We start from the raw sequence: 18,458 nt of genomic DNA on the forward strand, positions 1-18,458 counted from the left end.
AGTGTGGCTGATGTTATTAGGCCCTGTGATGGTGTCCCCTGAATAGATATGTGGGCACAATTGGCAACGGGCTTTGTTGCAAGGATAAGTTCCTGGGTTAGTGGTTCTGTTGTGTGGTATGTGGTTGTTGGTGAGTATTTGCTTCAGGTTGCGGGGCTGTCTGTAGGCAAGGACTGGCCTGTCTCCCAAGATTTGTGAGAGTGTTGGGTCATCCTTTAGGATAGGTTGTAGATCCTTAATAATGCGTTGGAGGGGTTTTAGTTGGGGGCTGAAGGTGACGGCTAGTGGCGTTCTGTTATTTTCTTTGTTAGGCCTGTCCTGTAGTAGGTAACTTCTGGGAACTCTTCTGGCTCTATCAATCTGTTTCTTTACTTCTGCAGGTGGGTATTGTAGTTGTAAGAAAGCTTGACAGAGATCTTGTAGGTGTTTGTCTCTGTCTGAGGGGTTGGAGCAAATGCGGTTGTATCGCAGAGCTTGGCTGTAGACGATGGATCGTGTGGTGTGGTCAGGGTGAAAGCTGGAGGCATGCAGGTAGGAATAGCGGTCAGTAGGTTTCCGGTATAGGGTGGTGTTTATGTGACCATTGTTTATTAGCACTGTAGTGTCCAGGAAGTGGATCTCTTGTGTGGACTGGACCAGGCTGAGGTTGGTGGTGGGATGGAAATTGTTGAAATCATGGTGGAATTCCTCAAGGGCTTCTTTTCCATGGGTCCAGATGATGAAGATGTCATCAATATAGTGCAAGTAGAGTAGGGGCTTTAGGGGACGAGAGCTGAGGAAGCGTTGTTCTAAATCAGCCATAAAAATGTTGGCATACTGTGGGGCCATGCAGGTACCCATAGCAGTGCCGCTGATCTGAAGGTATACATTGTCCCCAAATGTGAAATAGTTATGGGTAAGGACAAAGTCACAAAGTTCAGCCACCAGGTTAGCCGTGACATTATCGGGGATAGTGTTCCTGATGGCTTGTAGTCCATCTTTGTGTGGAATGTTGGTGTAGAGGGCTTCTACATCCATAGTGGCCAGGATGGTGTTATCAGGAAGATCACCGATGGATTGAAGTTTCCTCAGGAAGTCAGTGGTGTCTCGAAGGTAGCTGGGAGTGCTGGTAGCGTAGGGCCTGAGGAGGGAGTCTACATAGCCAGACAATCCTGCTGTCAGGGTGCCAATGCCTGAGGCTGACAAAGGAGGTGCTGTTGTCATCATGAATAGGTCGGAATATGAACAAGAGGCTGCTCGGCAGCTCTCCAACACGAGTTTCTACAAGTGATTACCCTATGATCCCACTGAGAGTTACCAAAAGCAACTACAGCATTTGCTCAACAAACTTCCTGAAAAAGCACAAGATCAAATCCGCACAGACACACCCCTGGAACCCCGACCTGGGATATTCTATCTACTACCCAAGATCCATAAACCTGGAAATCCTGGGCGCCCCATCATTTCAGGCATTGGCACCCTGACAGCAGGATTGTCTGGCTATGTAGACTCCCTCCTCAGGCCCTACGCTACCAGCACTCCCAGCTACCTTCGAGACACCACTGACTTCCTGAGGAAACTTCAATCCATCGGTGATCTTCCTGATAACACCATCCTGGCCACTATGGATGTAGAAGCCCTCTACACCAACATTCCACACAAAGATGGACTACAAGCCATCAGGAACACTATCCCCGATAATGTCACGGCTAACCTGGTGGCTGAACTTTGTGACTTTGTCCTTACCCATAACTATTTCACATTTGGGGACAATGTATACCTTCAGATCAGCGGCACTGCTATGGGTACCCGCATGGCCCCACAGTATGCCAACATTTTTATGGCTGATTTAGAACAATGCTTCCTCAGCTCTCGTCCCCTAAAGCCCCTACTCTACTTGCGCTATATTGATGACATCTTCATCATCTGGACCCATGGAAAAGAAGCCCTTGAGGAATTCCACCATGATTTCAACAATTTCCATCCCACCACCAACCTCAGCCTGGTCCAGTCCACACAAGAGATCCACTTCCTGGACACTACAGTGCTAATAAACAATGGTCACATAAACACCACCCTATACCGGAAACCTACTGACCGCTATTCCTACCTGCATGCCTCCAGCTTTCACCCTGACCACACCACACGATCCATCGTCTACAGCCAAGCTCTGCGATACAACCGCATTTGCTCCAACCCCTCAGATAGAGACAAACACCTACAAGATCTCTGTCAAGCTTTCTTACAACTACAATACCCACCTGCAGAAGTAAAGAAACAGATTGATAGAGCCAGAAGAGTTCCCAGAAGTTACCTACTACAGGACAGGCCTAACAAAGAAAATAACAGAACGCCACTAGCCGTCACCTTCAGCCCCCAACTAAAACCCCTCCAACGCATTATTAAGGATCTACAACCTATCCTAAAGGATGACCCAACACTCTCACAAATCTTGGGAGACAGGCCAGTCCTTGCCTACAGACAGCCCCGCAACCTGAAGCAAATACTCACCAACAACCACATACCACACAACAGAACCACTAACCCAGGAACTTATCCTTGCAACAAAGCCCGTTGCCAATTGTGCCCACATATCTATTCAGGGGACACCATCACAGGGCCTAATAACATCAGCCACACTATCAGAGGCTCGTTCACCTGCACATCCACCAATGTGATATATGCCATCATGTGCCAGCAATGCCCCTCTGCCATGTACATTGGTCAAACTGGACAGTCTCTACGTAAAAGAATAAATGGACACAAATCAGATGTCAAGAATAATAACATTCATAAACCAGTCGGAGAACACTTCAATCTCTCTGGTCACACAATCACAGACATGAAGGTCGCTATCTTAAAACAAAAAAACTTCAAATCCAGACTCCAGCGAGAAACTGCTGAATTGGAATTCATTTGCAAATTGGATACTATTAATTTAGGCTTAAATAGAGACTGGGAGTGGCTAAGTCATTATGCAAGGTAGCCTATTTCCTCTTGTTTTTTCCTACCCTCCCCCCCCAGATGTTCTGGTTTAACTTGGATTTAAACTTGGAGAGTGGTCAGTTTGGATGAGCTATTACCAGCAGGAGAGTGAGTTTGTGTGTGTATGGGGGTGGGTTTTTGGACGGGGGTGAGGGAGTGAGAGAACCTGGATTTGTGCAGGAAATGGCCTAACTTGATTATCATGCACATTGTGTAAAGAGTTGTCACTTTGGATGGGCTATCACCAGCAGGAGAGTGAATTTGTGTGGGGGGGTGGAGGGTGAGAAAACCTGGATTTGTGCTGGAAATGGCCTAACCTGATGATCACTTTAGATAAGCTATTACCAGCAGGACAGTGGGGTGGGAGGAGGTATTGTTTCATATTCTCTGTGTATATATAAAGTCTGCTGCAGTTTCCACGGTATGCATCCGATGAAGTGAGCTGTAGCTCACGAAAGCTCATGCTCAAATAAATTGGTTAGTCTCTAAGGTGCCACAAGTACTCCTTTTCTTATTATAAGGAGAGTGGTCACTTTAGATAAGCTATTACCAGCAGGAGATTGGGGGCGGGGGGGAGAAGAGATTTTTTCATGCTTTGTGTGTATAAAAAGATCTTCTACACTTTCCGCAGTATGCATCCGATGAAGTGAGCTGTAGCTCACGAAAGCTTATGCTCAAATAAATTGGTTAGTCTCTAAGGTGCCACAAGTACTCCTTTTCTTTTTGCGAATACAGACTAACACGGCTGTTACTCTGAAATTTGACAGGGTAACAAGCCTTGTGGGGGGGGGGGGGGGAAAGCAGTAGACGTGGTATATCTTGACTTTAGTAAAGCTTTTGACACTGACTCACATGACCTTCTCATAAACAAAGTAGGAAAATGCAACCTAGATGAAGTCACTATAAGGTGGGTGCATAACTGGTTGGAAAACCATTCCCAGAGAGTCGTTCTCAGTGGTTCACAGTCATGCTGGAAGGACATAACAAGTGGGGTCCTGCAGGGATTAGTTCTGGGTCTGGTTCTGTTCAATAACTTCATCAATGATTTAGATAATGGCATAATGATTACCCTTATAAAGTTTGCGAATGATACCAAGCTGGGAGAGGTTGCAAGTGCTTTGGAGGATAAGATTAAAATTCAAAATGATCTGGACAAACTAGAGAAATGGTCTGAAGTAAATAGGATGAAATTCACTAAGGACAAATGCAAAGTACTCCACTTAGGAAGGAACAATCAGTTGCACACATACAAAATGAGAAATGACTGCCTTGGAAGGAGTACTGGGGAAAGGGATTTGGGGTCATAGTGGACCACAAGCTAAATACGAGTCAACAGTGTAACGCTGTTGCAAAAAAAACATTCATCCATCATTCTGGGATGTATTAGCAGGAGTGTTGTAAGCAAGACATGAGAAGTAATTCTTCTGCTCTAATCTGCACTGATTAGGCCTCAACAGGAATACTGTGTCCAGTTGTGGGCACCACATTTCAGGAAAGATGTGGACAAATTGGAGAGAGTCCATAGAAGAGTAACAAAAATTACTGAAGGTCTAGAAAACATGACCTATGAGGGAAGATTGAAAAAATTGGGTTTGTATAGCCTGGAAAAGAGAACACTGAGAGGGGACACAATAACAGTTTTCATGTACGTAAAAGGTTGTTACAAGGAGGAGGGAGAAAAATTGTTTTTCTTAACCTGAGGACAGGACAAGAAGCAATGGGCTTAAATTGCAGCAAGGGAGGTTTAAGTTGGACATTATGAAAAACTTCCTGCCAGGGTGGTTAAGCACTGGAATAAATTGACTAGGGAGATTGTGGAATCTCCATCACTGGAGATTTTTAAGAGCACATTAGACAAACATCAAGAATGATCAAGAGAATACTTAGTCCTGCCAGGAGTGCAGGGGACTGGACTAGATGATCTCTCAAGGTCCCTTCCAGTCCTACAAATCAAAGAAATGTTGGCAGGGGAGCTACATGTTACAGGGAATGGTGGGGCAGAGGGTAGAAAAGGAATCTTCTCATATGCTTAAAGTTCCTGCAAAAACTGTTTAGTAAAACTGTCAAGGTTTTGGGCCATAATGGATGAGATTTCTCACTTGCCCTGTCAGCAACTACATACTGCAAATATTTTAAAGCATGACTATTCCATTCCACTATAACAAAATATACATTGAGAGAGGAGCACTGATGAATCACATAGCAACCGTGTGGCCTACTAAAAAGAATACTGGACTGAGACTATTCCTAGTTATACCATTGGCCTGCTGAATGACTGCAAGAAAGCCACTTCACTCTCTGTGCCTCAGTTTCCTATCTGTAAAAGGGGGATAATGCAAAACTTTTTGAGATCTACTAATGAAAAGCACTATATAAAAGCTAAATCTTTTGATCATTACCTAGCCATGGGAGCACAACAGTTACAAACTTAGCTGAGAACCACAATTGCCTAAATGACCACTAAACATTTAAACTAAATATTCATAAACTAAATAATAAATGTTTATAAACTAAAATATTTTTCTGTTTTAAAAAACCTAGGAAATTATGAGGCAAAAAACTTGATTAATGCAGAATTACAGTTGCCTAGTGATAGTCTGCGCCCTTCCAGAGCATCAAGTACAGCAAAATTCAAACTTCTGAAAATCAGGAAATACAGAGATCAAATAAAGGTCCATACAACATACATTCTTGCACTCTGCCTTTTTACTATAATGGACAGGAATTACTTCACTTGCCCTACACTCAAACACCGAGTCCACTCCCTTGACAGAATACCACATTTGTAAAATTTAACAATTTCATACCTTTTTATGGCCCCTTCACACTTGCCCACAGGATGCTACCTAACCCTATACTTTCTCCTATTCATCATTAAATCCACATATCACTACTGACAATACCCATGGCAAGAAGATCCCAGTGCCCTGCTACTGACACAATCTACACAATTCTGTCTTGAAATGATGGAGACTGGAATCTCAAGGTGCATCTCTCTCTTTCCTTTGATAAACACATGGGGAGAATCCAATGCAGATCTCCTCCTATCACAATCACAGCTTTTTCAAGCTATTCCAAGTTATTCCACCACCATTCAGCACAGTTAAACTTAACAGTGAAAACAGCTGGAATGCATGCTGCTCCAGTGGCTACTGGGGGACAGAATTAAGGTTCCACAGGCGTTTACCTTAACTCTATTTCCTTGTTTTAAGAAGTCTGAGTTTTGCTGAACTTGATATTCTGGAAGGGTAAGAAGCTATCACCTGGCAACTTGAACTCTGCATTAAGTTTTCTGCCGTTTAGTACAGCACAAAGTGAAGCTTCCAGGGGAAAAAAAGCTAATCAAGGGGGGAAAAAAATGTACCTCAGGTAAAAGGACAGAGACCTCTCTGAACAAGAAATAAATTCAGCTATCATCTCTGTGACGACAACTCACAGATCAGCCTTGTTACTCTGTACTCATCTCTCCAAACTAAAATCTCAGTCTTTCGGATATCTCTTTCCGGATGTCTGTCATCTTAAGCTCACCATGACCAAAGCAGAGTACTTAATACCCCCGTCCTCCATGCCTAACCCTTTCCCACACCTTGTTAGTAAGAGTGGACACCACGACAACCAACAATCTCCCTGTCTTAGACCTGTAACCTGGGTGTCATTTTTGACTTGGCCCTCTAGATCCTCACATCCAGGCCATATCTAAAACTTGCTGATTTTTCCTGGTTAACGTCTTTTAAGATCCTTCCTCTCCATCCATATAGCTAAAACTCTCATTCACTCCCTCATTTCCTCACATCTTGACTACGGCAATATCATCTCTAGCCTTGACAAATGCAGTCTTACCCCACTTCAGAATCATTTTCCTGGCTGGTCATTTTGACCATATCACCTCTCTTTGCATCTCTCCACTGGCTTCCCATTATCTCAAATACAAACTACGTGCGTTTTCATTTCAAGGCCCTTCACTGCCTATCCGCACCCTGAATATCATCGCTCATAAGCTATTGAGAGCTCACCACCCACCTCTGTTTCCAGCCTTCAACACCCACTTGTAAAATTTTCAAACAAGCACTTTCATGCTTTCTCCCGTCTCTCTCCTAAAGCATGGGAAGGGCACTACATAAACATCAGCAAAGCCACCTAATAATTCCCTTTCAATTCCCTCCCTAAAATTCTCTTCTGCCAAGATGCCTACAAAAAAACCCTTAACATTAGGCAGTTGGTGTGCTGAAACCACTGACTTCCAGCTTTGTACTCCCCCATTAGTATGTATCTATCTATTGTCAATTATCTCAGATTGTAGATGTTTGTATTATGTGCTTGTAGCAGAATGGGGCCCTAGTCCTTAACTGCTCTCCTAGGTGCTACCACAACACAAATGAAAATAAAAAATGAATTTTGCATGGGTAAATGGCCAAGTGAGTATCCAATCAGATGATCTCAGAGAATCAGGATTACAGGGTAACAGCTTTTTCTTTACTAAAGATACCATCTGCACAGGATTTTCACTCTTGTAGAGTAATCTAGAGCAGCGATGCTCAAACTGTGGGTTGTGACCCCAAAGTGGGACACAATCCCATTTTAATGGGGTCACCAGGGCAGGCTTTAGACTCGCTAGGGCCCAAGTCTGGGGCTGAAGCTAAAGCCTGAGGGCTTCAGCCTTGAGCAGCTGGGCTCAGGCTTTGGCTTCAGGCCCAGGTGATGGGGCTCGGGCTTTGGCTTCAGCCCCGCATGGGGTCCTGTAGTATTTTTTGTTATCAAAAAGGGGTCGCAGTGCAATGAATTTTAAGAACCGCTGAGCTAGAGGAACATCCTCAAAAGGGATAACTGCTGCAATGTGATGCAACTAAGCCAATACCAAGTGTTAGCAGAGAAGCATATATAAACAGATCCAAGGTACCTCTGTAGGCTCATCGTGCACAGCACGTCATCCAGCTGAATGAGCCCAGAACCAGAGAAACAACAACATGCAGAAACTGATCAACAAACAATGAGCACATACTGAAGTTAAAAAACCGCTCTTTTTGTAGAGTGAAAGAATCCAGTCTCCTCCATCTTGCAAATGAGTTCTGGAGTATGGAGAGATCAACACAGAATTCCCTCCTGGAGGTTGAATCCAAGCAAGAGTGCTTTGTGAAAATGTGAAGGACAACATGGTTGCTTTGTAAATGTCTACAATGGAAATGTGAAATCAACACAAGACGGCAAAATCTACAGGAAGGAATACACAGCAGGAGGCTGTCCAGTTTATGAAGATATATCAAAATAGTCCCTTGATCTATCAGAAGTTGCAAAGAGAGAGACAGTATTTTTTATATAGGGGACAAGCTGGCAGTGTGTTTCGTCTAAGGAAACAAGGATCACAGCCAGGCCTGGCTGAAAGATGCTGGAAGTTCTGTGGGATGAACTTTGCTTTATAAGACATGAAATTATTAAAGTTTAAGTACTAGAATGCATATTATGATTTTATTGTATATGTAACCATTTGTTCCCTATATTTCTATTTACTATCATTTGAATCTCCCCTCATTTTTAAAAAATAAAACAAAAACAATTTTTGTTTTTACTATATCAAACACATCTAAGTGCTGTGTATTAAATGGAGCAGTGATCAGAGGCTAATCTAGTAAGCTGGAGTGTACAACTTCTTTGGGAACAGTGGATCTGTGAATATTGGGAGTGTCCAATGGAACGGGGCTGGACGCTCAAGTAGATGCTCAGAGGCTGGAGTGTTACTAATCCTAGCCTACAGAAGGAGAGCGGAGCCTGCGCAGACTGAGGGAAGTGCTTGTGTTTCATGAATAGTGGAGTCAGGGACCGACCCATGTCAGGCACAGACAAGGCTTCTTCACATTAAGAGGAGGTGGTAGTGAGGTGCCTCACAACCTGGGTACCTCCAGGAAGCATCACAATATCCCATGTTAAAAAGGGCTTTTCAATTACCTAATTTTGTGGGAGTGGGAAGGAGTGATTTAAAGGTATCTAGTCCCATGTAATACAGATGGCAAAGGCCTACAAAGACAGTGGTTGGCCTTGGACCAGTTCATGAAAGCTAAAACAGCTATTAAAACGTACCCTGATGCACTAAGTCTTTAAGACATATGCAGGAAGATGCATATAGCAAGTTTCGTACAGGGCAAGTAAAGGAGTCCATATGTTCCGACTACACTAAACTTCAGGTCTTTCCATTTGGAATTGTAGGCCTTTCAGGAAGGTTTTCTGAGATGCTAAGCAGGTGGAACATTTTCTCAAAGTCACCACACCTCTGGTCAGAAGACCATGTCAGGAAGAGTTCCTGGTTTGGCACTATCAAAGGCCAGACTCCCAACCTATCTTCAGTCATGTTGTTCTTCCTTGCCAGACATATACAATCAAGAGATGTCTTGTGGGGCAGAGCCCACTCCCACATGTGCAGGGCTTCCTGATGTAGGAAGTGGCAAGCTAGTGCTTCCCTGCTTGCTTGTTTGAAAATTGTTTCACAATAGTACCTAAGGGTTCCAATTATGGCTCAGGCTTCATTGTCCTAGGCACTGTCCACACAGACAGAAGATGGTGCCTGCTCCTCACAGCTTACAAGTGATATACTTGGATATAAACTAACCCTGTATCGGCTTCCAATCCCAGCCTTGTCACAATTTGGACAGCAGAAGTTTGTACAGGAGGCCAAGAGATGAGGAATCTCTGATACATACAAGGGACTATATCAGTAGGCTTATGTGATGGCTTTTGGAAGACAGAGGCAGGGATAAGTGGGAGATGCCACATTGCTTCCAGCCACTGGAGCAGGAGGACAACACAAGATAATAAGGTAAAGGAAAATTTGTGCCAAGAGATCACTTGTTGAAATGTTAAGATAATATCTGTAGATCAAAAGTGCTTGGACATACAAACTGACTTATGTAAATGGAAAGAAGGGCAGTAAGCTAAGTTTCCATCAGATCACTGAAGATACCATGAAGCTTAATTCTTAAAAATTAATAAATTTAAAAGCTGAGACCTGCAACATTACCCTGATAACAATCACTAGAAAACTTGTGAAAACAATGATTTTTATAATACCCATGAAACCATTACCAAGTCTTCTAAAGTTTACCATAGTAAACAGAAATCACTGATCATACCAAAAAATTTCCTCACTCCTACCTATTACTGAAAACCTTAAGACCAATTCTAAACTATAACATTACTGTCCGTCTGACCTGCAATTGAATGAAACTGAGCCATCTATGTCATCTGAGCTATCACTCTACTTTTTCACAACAGCAGGACAATGCAAGGTATTTGACCAGATTAGATTAGAACATCAATAATGCTTACAAGTTTGTAAGCAATACATACAAAGATCACTTACCTGTTGATGAGAGAATTTTACTTTGGGGTTGTTGTCAATTTCCCATAATCCTTCATTAAAGCCTTTTCTTTTATTTGGTTTACCGTATTTATCTTTATTTTCAGAATATGGGAATATGTCCTTTGGTCCCAAAAATGCCCTGTAAGAAGTGAAAAAGGAAAAATTAACAGGTACATTTTTCTACGCCAACAATTCATTTTAAATTCTTAATACTGCCATATATGAGAGAGAGGGAGAAGGAGACACGATTGGTTGAAACCAAACTCAGTACTTAAGCATCTGAAGTGATGGAAGAAGTAAGGAAGTAAAGAATAAGAAAGAAAAAAAAAAGAAAATAAAGGGAAGAGTCCTTAAATCTTGAAAATGTCTTGAGATAGTACAGGAGATTATGGCTTCAGGCTAAAGAAACTATCTTGCAACAAGAAGTTTCTGCTGTAAAAAAAAAAAATGTAATTAAAGACTCATGATATATAAGATACACATACTGCTTTCAGTGTATTCTGTTGTAGTTGTCTTAATTATATTACACAGACAGTCCATATATAATTTCCACTGTCTGTGTGCATTTTGCACTAGTATAACCCTCTTTCAGTACATACAGGCAAAGAAAGAGATTTTAATTTGTGCTAACTTAAAATGCGTAAAGAAAGTATGTTCTCAACACCTCTGCCTTTAGTGCATAATACATCTGCAGAACAGGAAGCTTATCTAGGAAAATCAAAATGAAAAACCAGGTTGCAAGATCATTATGCTTTTAAAAAGGATGAAAAGCTTTTTTACTTTTAAATGATAGTAGCTCAGACAAGTCAGAGTATGGGGCTATAAAAAGATACAAGTTAACTGATGTACTCATATTCCGTCTAGTCAGTAAACTTTTCTACTATGTCCAGAAATACTTACTCAGATTTTACCAGAACCAATAGTGATTTCCTTAGTCAGCAGCTGAATGTTGAACTGCTTCTTTCCAGCAAAAAAATTAAAGTGAGACCAAAACAAATCAGTATTTCCTCACTATCTACCTCTCAGTATTTGTTGTTTTAAAATATTTTTTCAGTCATGTAGCTTTTTGTCATCTCTAAGAACTGGCCCCCTCGGAGTTAACCAGCAAATACAAAGGGCATTAGAAGTGACCTCTTCAGAGGTAGACATCAAATATAAAGGGCATTATTAGTGCTTCAGATGCACAACTACATCTCCTTTTCCTTTTAGCACCTTTCCCGTTACATCAAAATCATAGTATCTACAGTGTTCCTTTTTCTATGCAGTACCTGGGAGAACAAGATTTAAAAATAAATACTCAATACTAGTTTTCATTTGACATTGCAGAACACTAAGACACAGTAAATGTCTCCTTGTATTCCTATGTTTCCATGTTAGAATTTCATCGTGCCAATGCATTTGTTGATAATTGCACAATTTGAGAACTCAGTGGTATTTTCTCATGTTCAAACCTGTGCCTGCAATCAGCTCAGTTCAAAGTATAAGCCCAAGACCAAATCATTAAAAAAAAAAAAAAAAAAAAAAGGTATCGCCTTGTTTTATGAAGCAGTGGTTCATGCCAAGGTTCAATACATAAATTCCAATAAGCTCCACTTTCTCTCTTTTCCACCATCTATGACAAGATCTCTTTGACATGGATGTCCTATTCATGTAGGTAACAAAAGGAGAAGAGTTACAGATCATTTAGGCGACTTTTACATTCATAGATTCCAAAGCCAGAAGGGACAACTGTGATCATCTAGTCTGACTGCTTGTTCAACACAGACCATAGAACTTCAAAGTAATTCCTACAGCATATCTTTTAGAATATCCAATCTTGATTTAAAAATTGGAAGTGATGGAGAATCCAACACGATCCTTGTAAATTGTTCCAATGGTTAATTATTCTGTTAAAAATTTACACCTTATTTCCAACCTGAATTTGTCTAGTTTCAACTTCTAGCCATTGGATCATTATACCTTTCTCTGGTAGACTGAAGAGCCATTATTAAATATTTTCCCCAATGTAGATACTTATAGATTAATCAAGTCACCCCTTAACGATCTCTTTATTAAACCAAAGTAGATACAGTCAAGGAGCTCAATCACGATAAGGCACATTTCTAATCCTTTAAATTATTCTCATAGCTTTTCTCTGAATCCCTCCAATTTATCAGCATCCTCTTTGAATCGTGGGCACCAGAACTGGACACAGTATTCCAACCGTGGGCACATCATACGCGCATTTAACTTATGCGAATTCAACTACACACGCTCGGCAAAAAAAAGAAAAGTAACAAGATACCTGTAAATAGTGCACGCTATTCCGCCCACCATTCCACTCAACAAGTGTATGCCCTGGAGTGAGCGTGAGATGGGAGACGTAAATCTGCTGTTCCCTCAGTCGGTCTCAGTTCCTGCATGCCTCTCATAGTGTGAGCAACTCGCCGCGCTGAGTGTGATTCTAGTGTTTAAAGATACTGTACGTATTTTTCATACATGGTTCCTAAACGCAAGCCAACTACTTCATCTGGTGCTCAACCGAAGAAACAGTGATCTGTTCCAATGCTGGAGGAAAAACTGGCTGTGTTGGACTTATTGAGAGATGGTATGTTACTCTCCAAAATGGTGCGTAAATATGGCTGCAACGAATCTAGCATCCGTGCCATCAAGATTCAAGAGAGAGAAATTCGTCAAGCCGTGGCATCAAGTGCTCCAGTAACTGCTAAGGTGACAAGCCAGGTGCGTGATAAGACTTTAGTGCAGACTGAAAAGGCATTAAACTTATGGCTGGAAGACACGATCTGCAAACGTGTACTTATCTATGGCTACACGTTGCGAGAAAAGGCTCTTATGCGCTGTTCAAACCTCCTGCTGAAGAGGGACTGCCTCCTGATGAGCAGGAATTCAAAGCCAGCCAAGGTGGGCTTAACAGTTTTAGGAACCCCTTTAACCTCAAAAACGTGCAGACTACTGGTGAAGCTGCATCTGCCAATGAACAGGCAGCAAAAGCCTACCCCGAACAATTAAAGAAAATCATAGAAGAAAAGGGCAATCTTCCGGAACAAGTTTTTAATGCTGAAGAGACTGGGCTCTTCTGGAAAAAAATGCCCAACCGCACTTACACTTTGAAACCAGAAAGACAAGTCCCTGGCTTCAAAGCAGCTAAAGACCGTGTGACTGTTGTTTTGCGGAAATGCAGCTGCGTATTTAATAAAGCCGGGCTTGCTCTACAGGACTGCAAATCCCCGTGCTCTAAAAGGCAAGAACAAAAATCTCCTGCCTGTGTTCTGGCAATCAAATAAAAAGGTTTGGGTGACGGCAGCATTATTTCTGGATTGGTTCCACAAGTTTTTCATTCTGGAGGTCAAATGGTACCTGAAGAGAAAGGACTTGACTTTGCAGCGTTGCTGATTGTAGACAATGCTCCTGGCCACCCTGTGGCACTCCAGTTTGCACATAATGACGTTGAAGTCATCTTTCTCCCCCCCAATACCACCTCCATCCTCTCAACCAAGGCAGTTTCAAGGCCACGTACACGAGGCTTACGTTCTCACGGATATGTAGCACTATAGATGGTGATCCCAATCTTAATGTGATGGAGTGTTGGAAGTCCTTCAACATTGCCAATTGTATCACGTATATTAAACAGGCAATGGATGCAATCAAGCCTGAAACAGTCAATGCATGTTGGTGAGACCTATGGGAAGAATGTGTGAATGATTTTAAGGGTTTCCTGACCACTGACAAAGAAGTGAGACGCATTGTTCAGGTGGCCGGCCAAGTGGGTGGTGACAGCTTCATCGACATCCTTGAGGAAGAAACTGAAGAATTAATTGACAGCCACAGAGAAACATTCACTAACAAAGAGTTAGAGGAACTGATAAAATTGTCTACGGAAGACGAAGATGATAATGACGAACAGGAAGAGCCAGCAAGTTGGAATCTTCATAAATTTGCTGAAGTGTTCCAAGCAGCGAAACACTTGAATTATTTAATTTCTGAATACGATCCCTCTATGGAACAAAGCCTCAAAATCACACGTAGTATTACGGACGATTTGAGACCATATCAAGAAATGTTTGAGCAGCTCAAGAGACAACAGCGATAGTTGTCGATCACCATGTTTTTCAAGGAAAAACAACCAGCAGCAGATGAGCCTACGCAATCAAATTCTCGAGTTGAACCAGTTGAACTCGAGTTGAACTCACTCTCCATCACCCAAGCTCTCCATCGCCTCCGTCTCCCGGATCGACATCAAGCCCTGACGACCCCCTGTAAATACCCCCTTGTAATTAAAAATACAGTACTGTAAAATCATATTTTGCCTATGTACTCTTTATTATATACTCTACATTACTGTATACATTATACATATTACTGTACAGGGTTGTATACACAAAACCATGTACAGTATACTGTACTTTATGGGCGATTTAAGGGATTTTCAAGGGTAATTTTGACTATACGTGATTTTCGCCTTACGCGCTGACTTTAGAACCTAACCTCCACGTAAGATACGACTCCACTGTATATATTTCCTACTCCAACTGTACATATGCGGTCCACAAAAAGTTTCAAGTGTTAATTTTATGGAATTTCTTAAAGTCAGAAACTTTTGTCTATGACTAATCACACACACACACAAAATCTGTTTTTTTGGAATAATATAACAAAAAAATATTAACAAATTTCCACCAGCAAAGATGGACAAAACAAAAACTAAGAATATCAATATGTTTCTTATTATTTTGCTTCTAAAGGTACTACACTGGATTGCTATACGGGAAGGAATCCAAAGATGAGAAGATTAACAACGATCACTTCCCATTCACTGCAAACCAGGAGACACTCAAACCTAGAGTTGCATGAAATTTATCATGCAAATTCATACTAATGGTTAGTAAACTGCAAACCACTACTATGTTACATAAAAGTTAGGAAATAATTGTTTGAAGTTTTTTTCTGGTTTTGCGTGGTGGTTCTTCCCCAATCCTGGCCAGAGAGAAATGCACAAGAGCGCTTTGGAGCCAGGAAACCATCACTCCTTATGTATTCCAGAAAGATTGTTTTGCATGACAAAGCTAATGCTTGATGGCCTGGAAAGCAGGGGACTTGAACTTCAAAGCAGTGGACTGCCTTCAGTTTTATAAAATGTAGAGCAATATATTACATTAGTGCAGTCCTGTGAAAACTGTGAAGGTGTATCTTGTGGAGTTCTTCATAGGCACAGGGGTCAGCATGCTGCAGAATCAAGGCCAAAGTGTATAAAATTATTTAATTGAAAATGTACAGAAAATTGTTAGCTCCAACTATTATATGATGAACCACTGATTTTCCACCTACTGCTGTATAGATTACATAGCTCAAATCTAATTTTTGTTTGACATGCCCCATAATTAGTATACTCCCATACTGGTGGATCTACTCTTTCTGATGGTTATTCAATGCCCTCTGCACTTGCCGCTAATGAAATGTTCAGGAGTAGGAATGAAGAACTCTGGGTTAGGAATAAAGGTTAGAAGGAGAGAAATGCTGGGGAGCGGGGAAACATATTGCACATTGCAACACTGTAAGGTATGAGAGCCTATGAGAAATCTGTAATAATGTAACAGTGAATTTACCACACTACCAAACATAGGGTTGACCATATTTTAATTCTGTAGCAGTAACTTTTTAAAAAAGCACCTAAGTTAGGAGCCTAAATCATATTGGAAGATGGAACTTGAGCTTTTGAAAATTTTGCCCAAGATCTTTGAATGTTATTTATGTGGGCTCATGTAGATTTCTTACTGCTCTACATGCCCCTAAAAATCAATATGCAGGTGCATTCTGGAATACTAATAAAAAGCAGTAAGTGGTGGAATCAAGAATGGCATTTAATCAGTGAGGGAAGGAACAGACAGGTGGTATTCTTATTCATATTGCTGTAGTGCCAAAACAAACCAAAAAAGGTTGAGCTCCATTGTATAGAACTTAGCTCACACACACAGGAAGACCTGGTCCCTTCCCTGAAGAGCTTTTAATCATATTTAAGACAAGATACAATAAGTGTAAACAAACCTGATCCTGCAGAGATCTGTGAGGGAGGATAGGATAGTGATAGGAATTGGACAACATGAACCAAATGTGCACACAACAGTTCTTTTTTTTTTAAATTAGTATAAAGTGGAAACCTAGTCAGTGGGGATTGCTGCCATTTTTGTTTATGTAGATCCTATAATTTAATAACTACAACTTTCTTTTCTTTTCTTTTCTTTGAGAACAAAATAAAGGACGATGCTCAAGGCCAAAATTAGTACTATAGTTCAGCGGTTCTCAAACTTTGGGTCGGGATCCCAAAGTGGGTCACAACCCCATTTTAATGGGGACGCTGGGGCTGGCCTGGCTTAAACTTGCTGGGACCCGGGGCCAAAGCCCACGGGCCTCAGCCCTGGGCGACAGGACTCAGGTTACAGGTCCCCTGCTTGGGGCTGAAGCCCTTGGACTTTGACTTTGGCCCTCCCGCCTGGGGAGGCGGGGCTTGCGCGGGCTCAAGCTTCAGTTACCCCTCCTGGTGTCCTGTAGTTATTGTTTTCAGAAGGGCGGGTCACATTGCAATGAAGTTTGAGAACCCCTGCTATAGTGAAAACAAAACAGAATAGGGGGCAGTCTAGTCATAATAACCCTTTGTTTTTATTGACTAGGAAAAGAGCTCCCTGACATCTCATGGAATGGTTACAGTCGAGAGCTCCCCTCAGTATTTCATGGTAGATGTGAAGACCAAGCAGCCTTCTTTTAAGCTGCCTATCTTTCTGATAAAGTTTAGGTGAGGAAAAGTTTGCCTATTTCTGAATATTATTTGTGAATGCCTCCATACAGGTAGGCTGTGAAATTACTTTTAAGATATTCTGCAATGAAAATGACGTGCTCTTTAGTCTAAAAAACTTACGTCTCATGTGTTCCAAAAAAGAAAATAGGCATTTTATTTGTAGGAGGTTTCACTGCTCCATCAGGAACTTCATCCACCTAAGGGAAAAAAATTACATTATGATAATTAAAATATTTAGTAACAACCAAAAACAATGTGGGGGGACATTTTAAAATGTCATTAAATCTGAAAAATACAATCAGGTGGTCCACGCTTTTATATCACGCTTTTATCCAAAGCGCTTTACAATAGTTAGCTAACGCTACAAACAACATTTGGAAAGATCATTAAGTGGTCCGCTGAGACACTTAGGAATTTTCAAGTGGTCCACAAAAAAAAAAAAAGTTTGAGAACCACTGCCTAATGTAACAAAAAAAGTCCAATAAAGGTCAATATACCTCAAAACTAATGTTTGCTTAAAAAAAAAAGTACTGGTTAGAAGCAGTATTGGCTCCCTTAGACACGGTATCTGCTCCTCCAACTGCCACCTCTTCCACAACCACAGCAATGCTTCTCACCCTGTCGAACTGATTACCTGCACTAGCACAACGCATTACATTTAAGAAATAGATAGGACACTAAAAATATTTTACAATTCTTAATCCAGTACTGCATTAATATAAATTATACACTAATCTTTCATCTGTAATCTCAAAACCACCAATTGAAGTACACCAGTCTCCGAAACTTCCAACACTTTAAAGGCTTCTATTAAGGCTGGTGGAGAAAGCAGACTGGCTTACTGTTCAAAAATGAACAGAATACTTAGTGGTACTGTTGCTCCTGCAGGTTTCAGAGCAGGACGCATACCTTCACAGCAATAATGTTTTGTCAAATAAGGCCCCAGGTATTTGGGAAGAGTACTTTGTGTTGTCCACACCCTTGAATACTCCCACAACTTGTTACACTACCATACTATAGTCCTCATTACTAACGTCTAACTTGAGGGTCACCTACTTAATACAATGCAGTGCCACTTGATCACGCTAAAATGGTAAAAAAATGGAATACTTTGTTTTATCTGTAAATATCTGCACTCTTTCCACCCCCCAAAAAATGCTATATAGAAAAAGTTTTAGGTGACTGAATGTGACGCTGTAGGAAGTTCACTGAGAGATTTTTGCTGCTTCAACACCCGCTTTCAGTAAACTATATTTAAAAATTGGTGTATCACAGAAAATCTCCCATTGGACTTTGGCAAAAAGTCACAGAAAGCTAGAGAAACCGATGAGAGCTGATGAAAATGCTGCCATTTCG

The 18,458-nt window shown here is 41.3% G+C and overlaps 1 protein-coding gene across 5 annotated transcripts in view; it reads right to left on the reverse strand.

Annotated features, from left to right (window-relative positions):
* PSIP1 (PC4 and SRSF1 interacting protein 1) overlaps positions 1 to 18,458 on the reverse strand; it is a 69,522-nt gene that overhangs the window by 49,971 nt on the left and 1,093 nt on the right. For all 5 annotated transcript variants that reach the window (XM_077817679.1, XM_077817677.1, XM_077817675.1 and 2 more), the window contains exons 3-4: positions 17,223 to 17,299; positions 10,313 to 10,451 (exon numbers count right to left, since the gene is read on the reverse strand). In XM_077817679.1, coding sequence (XP_077673805.1) covers positions 10,313 to 10,451; positions 17,223 to 17,299 — 216 coding nt within the window. The remainder of the gene's footprint in view (positions 1 to 10,312; positions 10,452 to 17,222; positions 17,300 to 18,458) is intronic.

The sequence above is a fragment of the Eretmochelys imbricata genome, chromosome 5 (assembly GCF_965152235.1).
Source record: "Eretmochelys imbricata isolate rEreImb1 chromosome 5, rEreImb1.hap1, whole genome shotgun sequence".
Classification (NCBI taxonomy): Eukaryota; Metazoa; Chordata; order Testudines; family Cheloniidae; genus Eretmochelys; species Eretmochelys imbricata.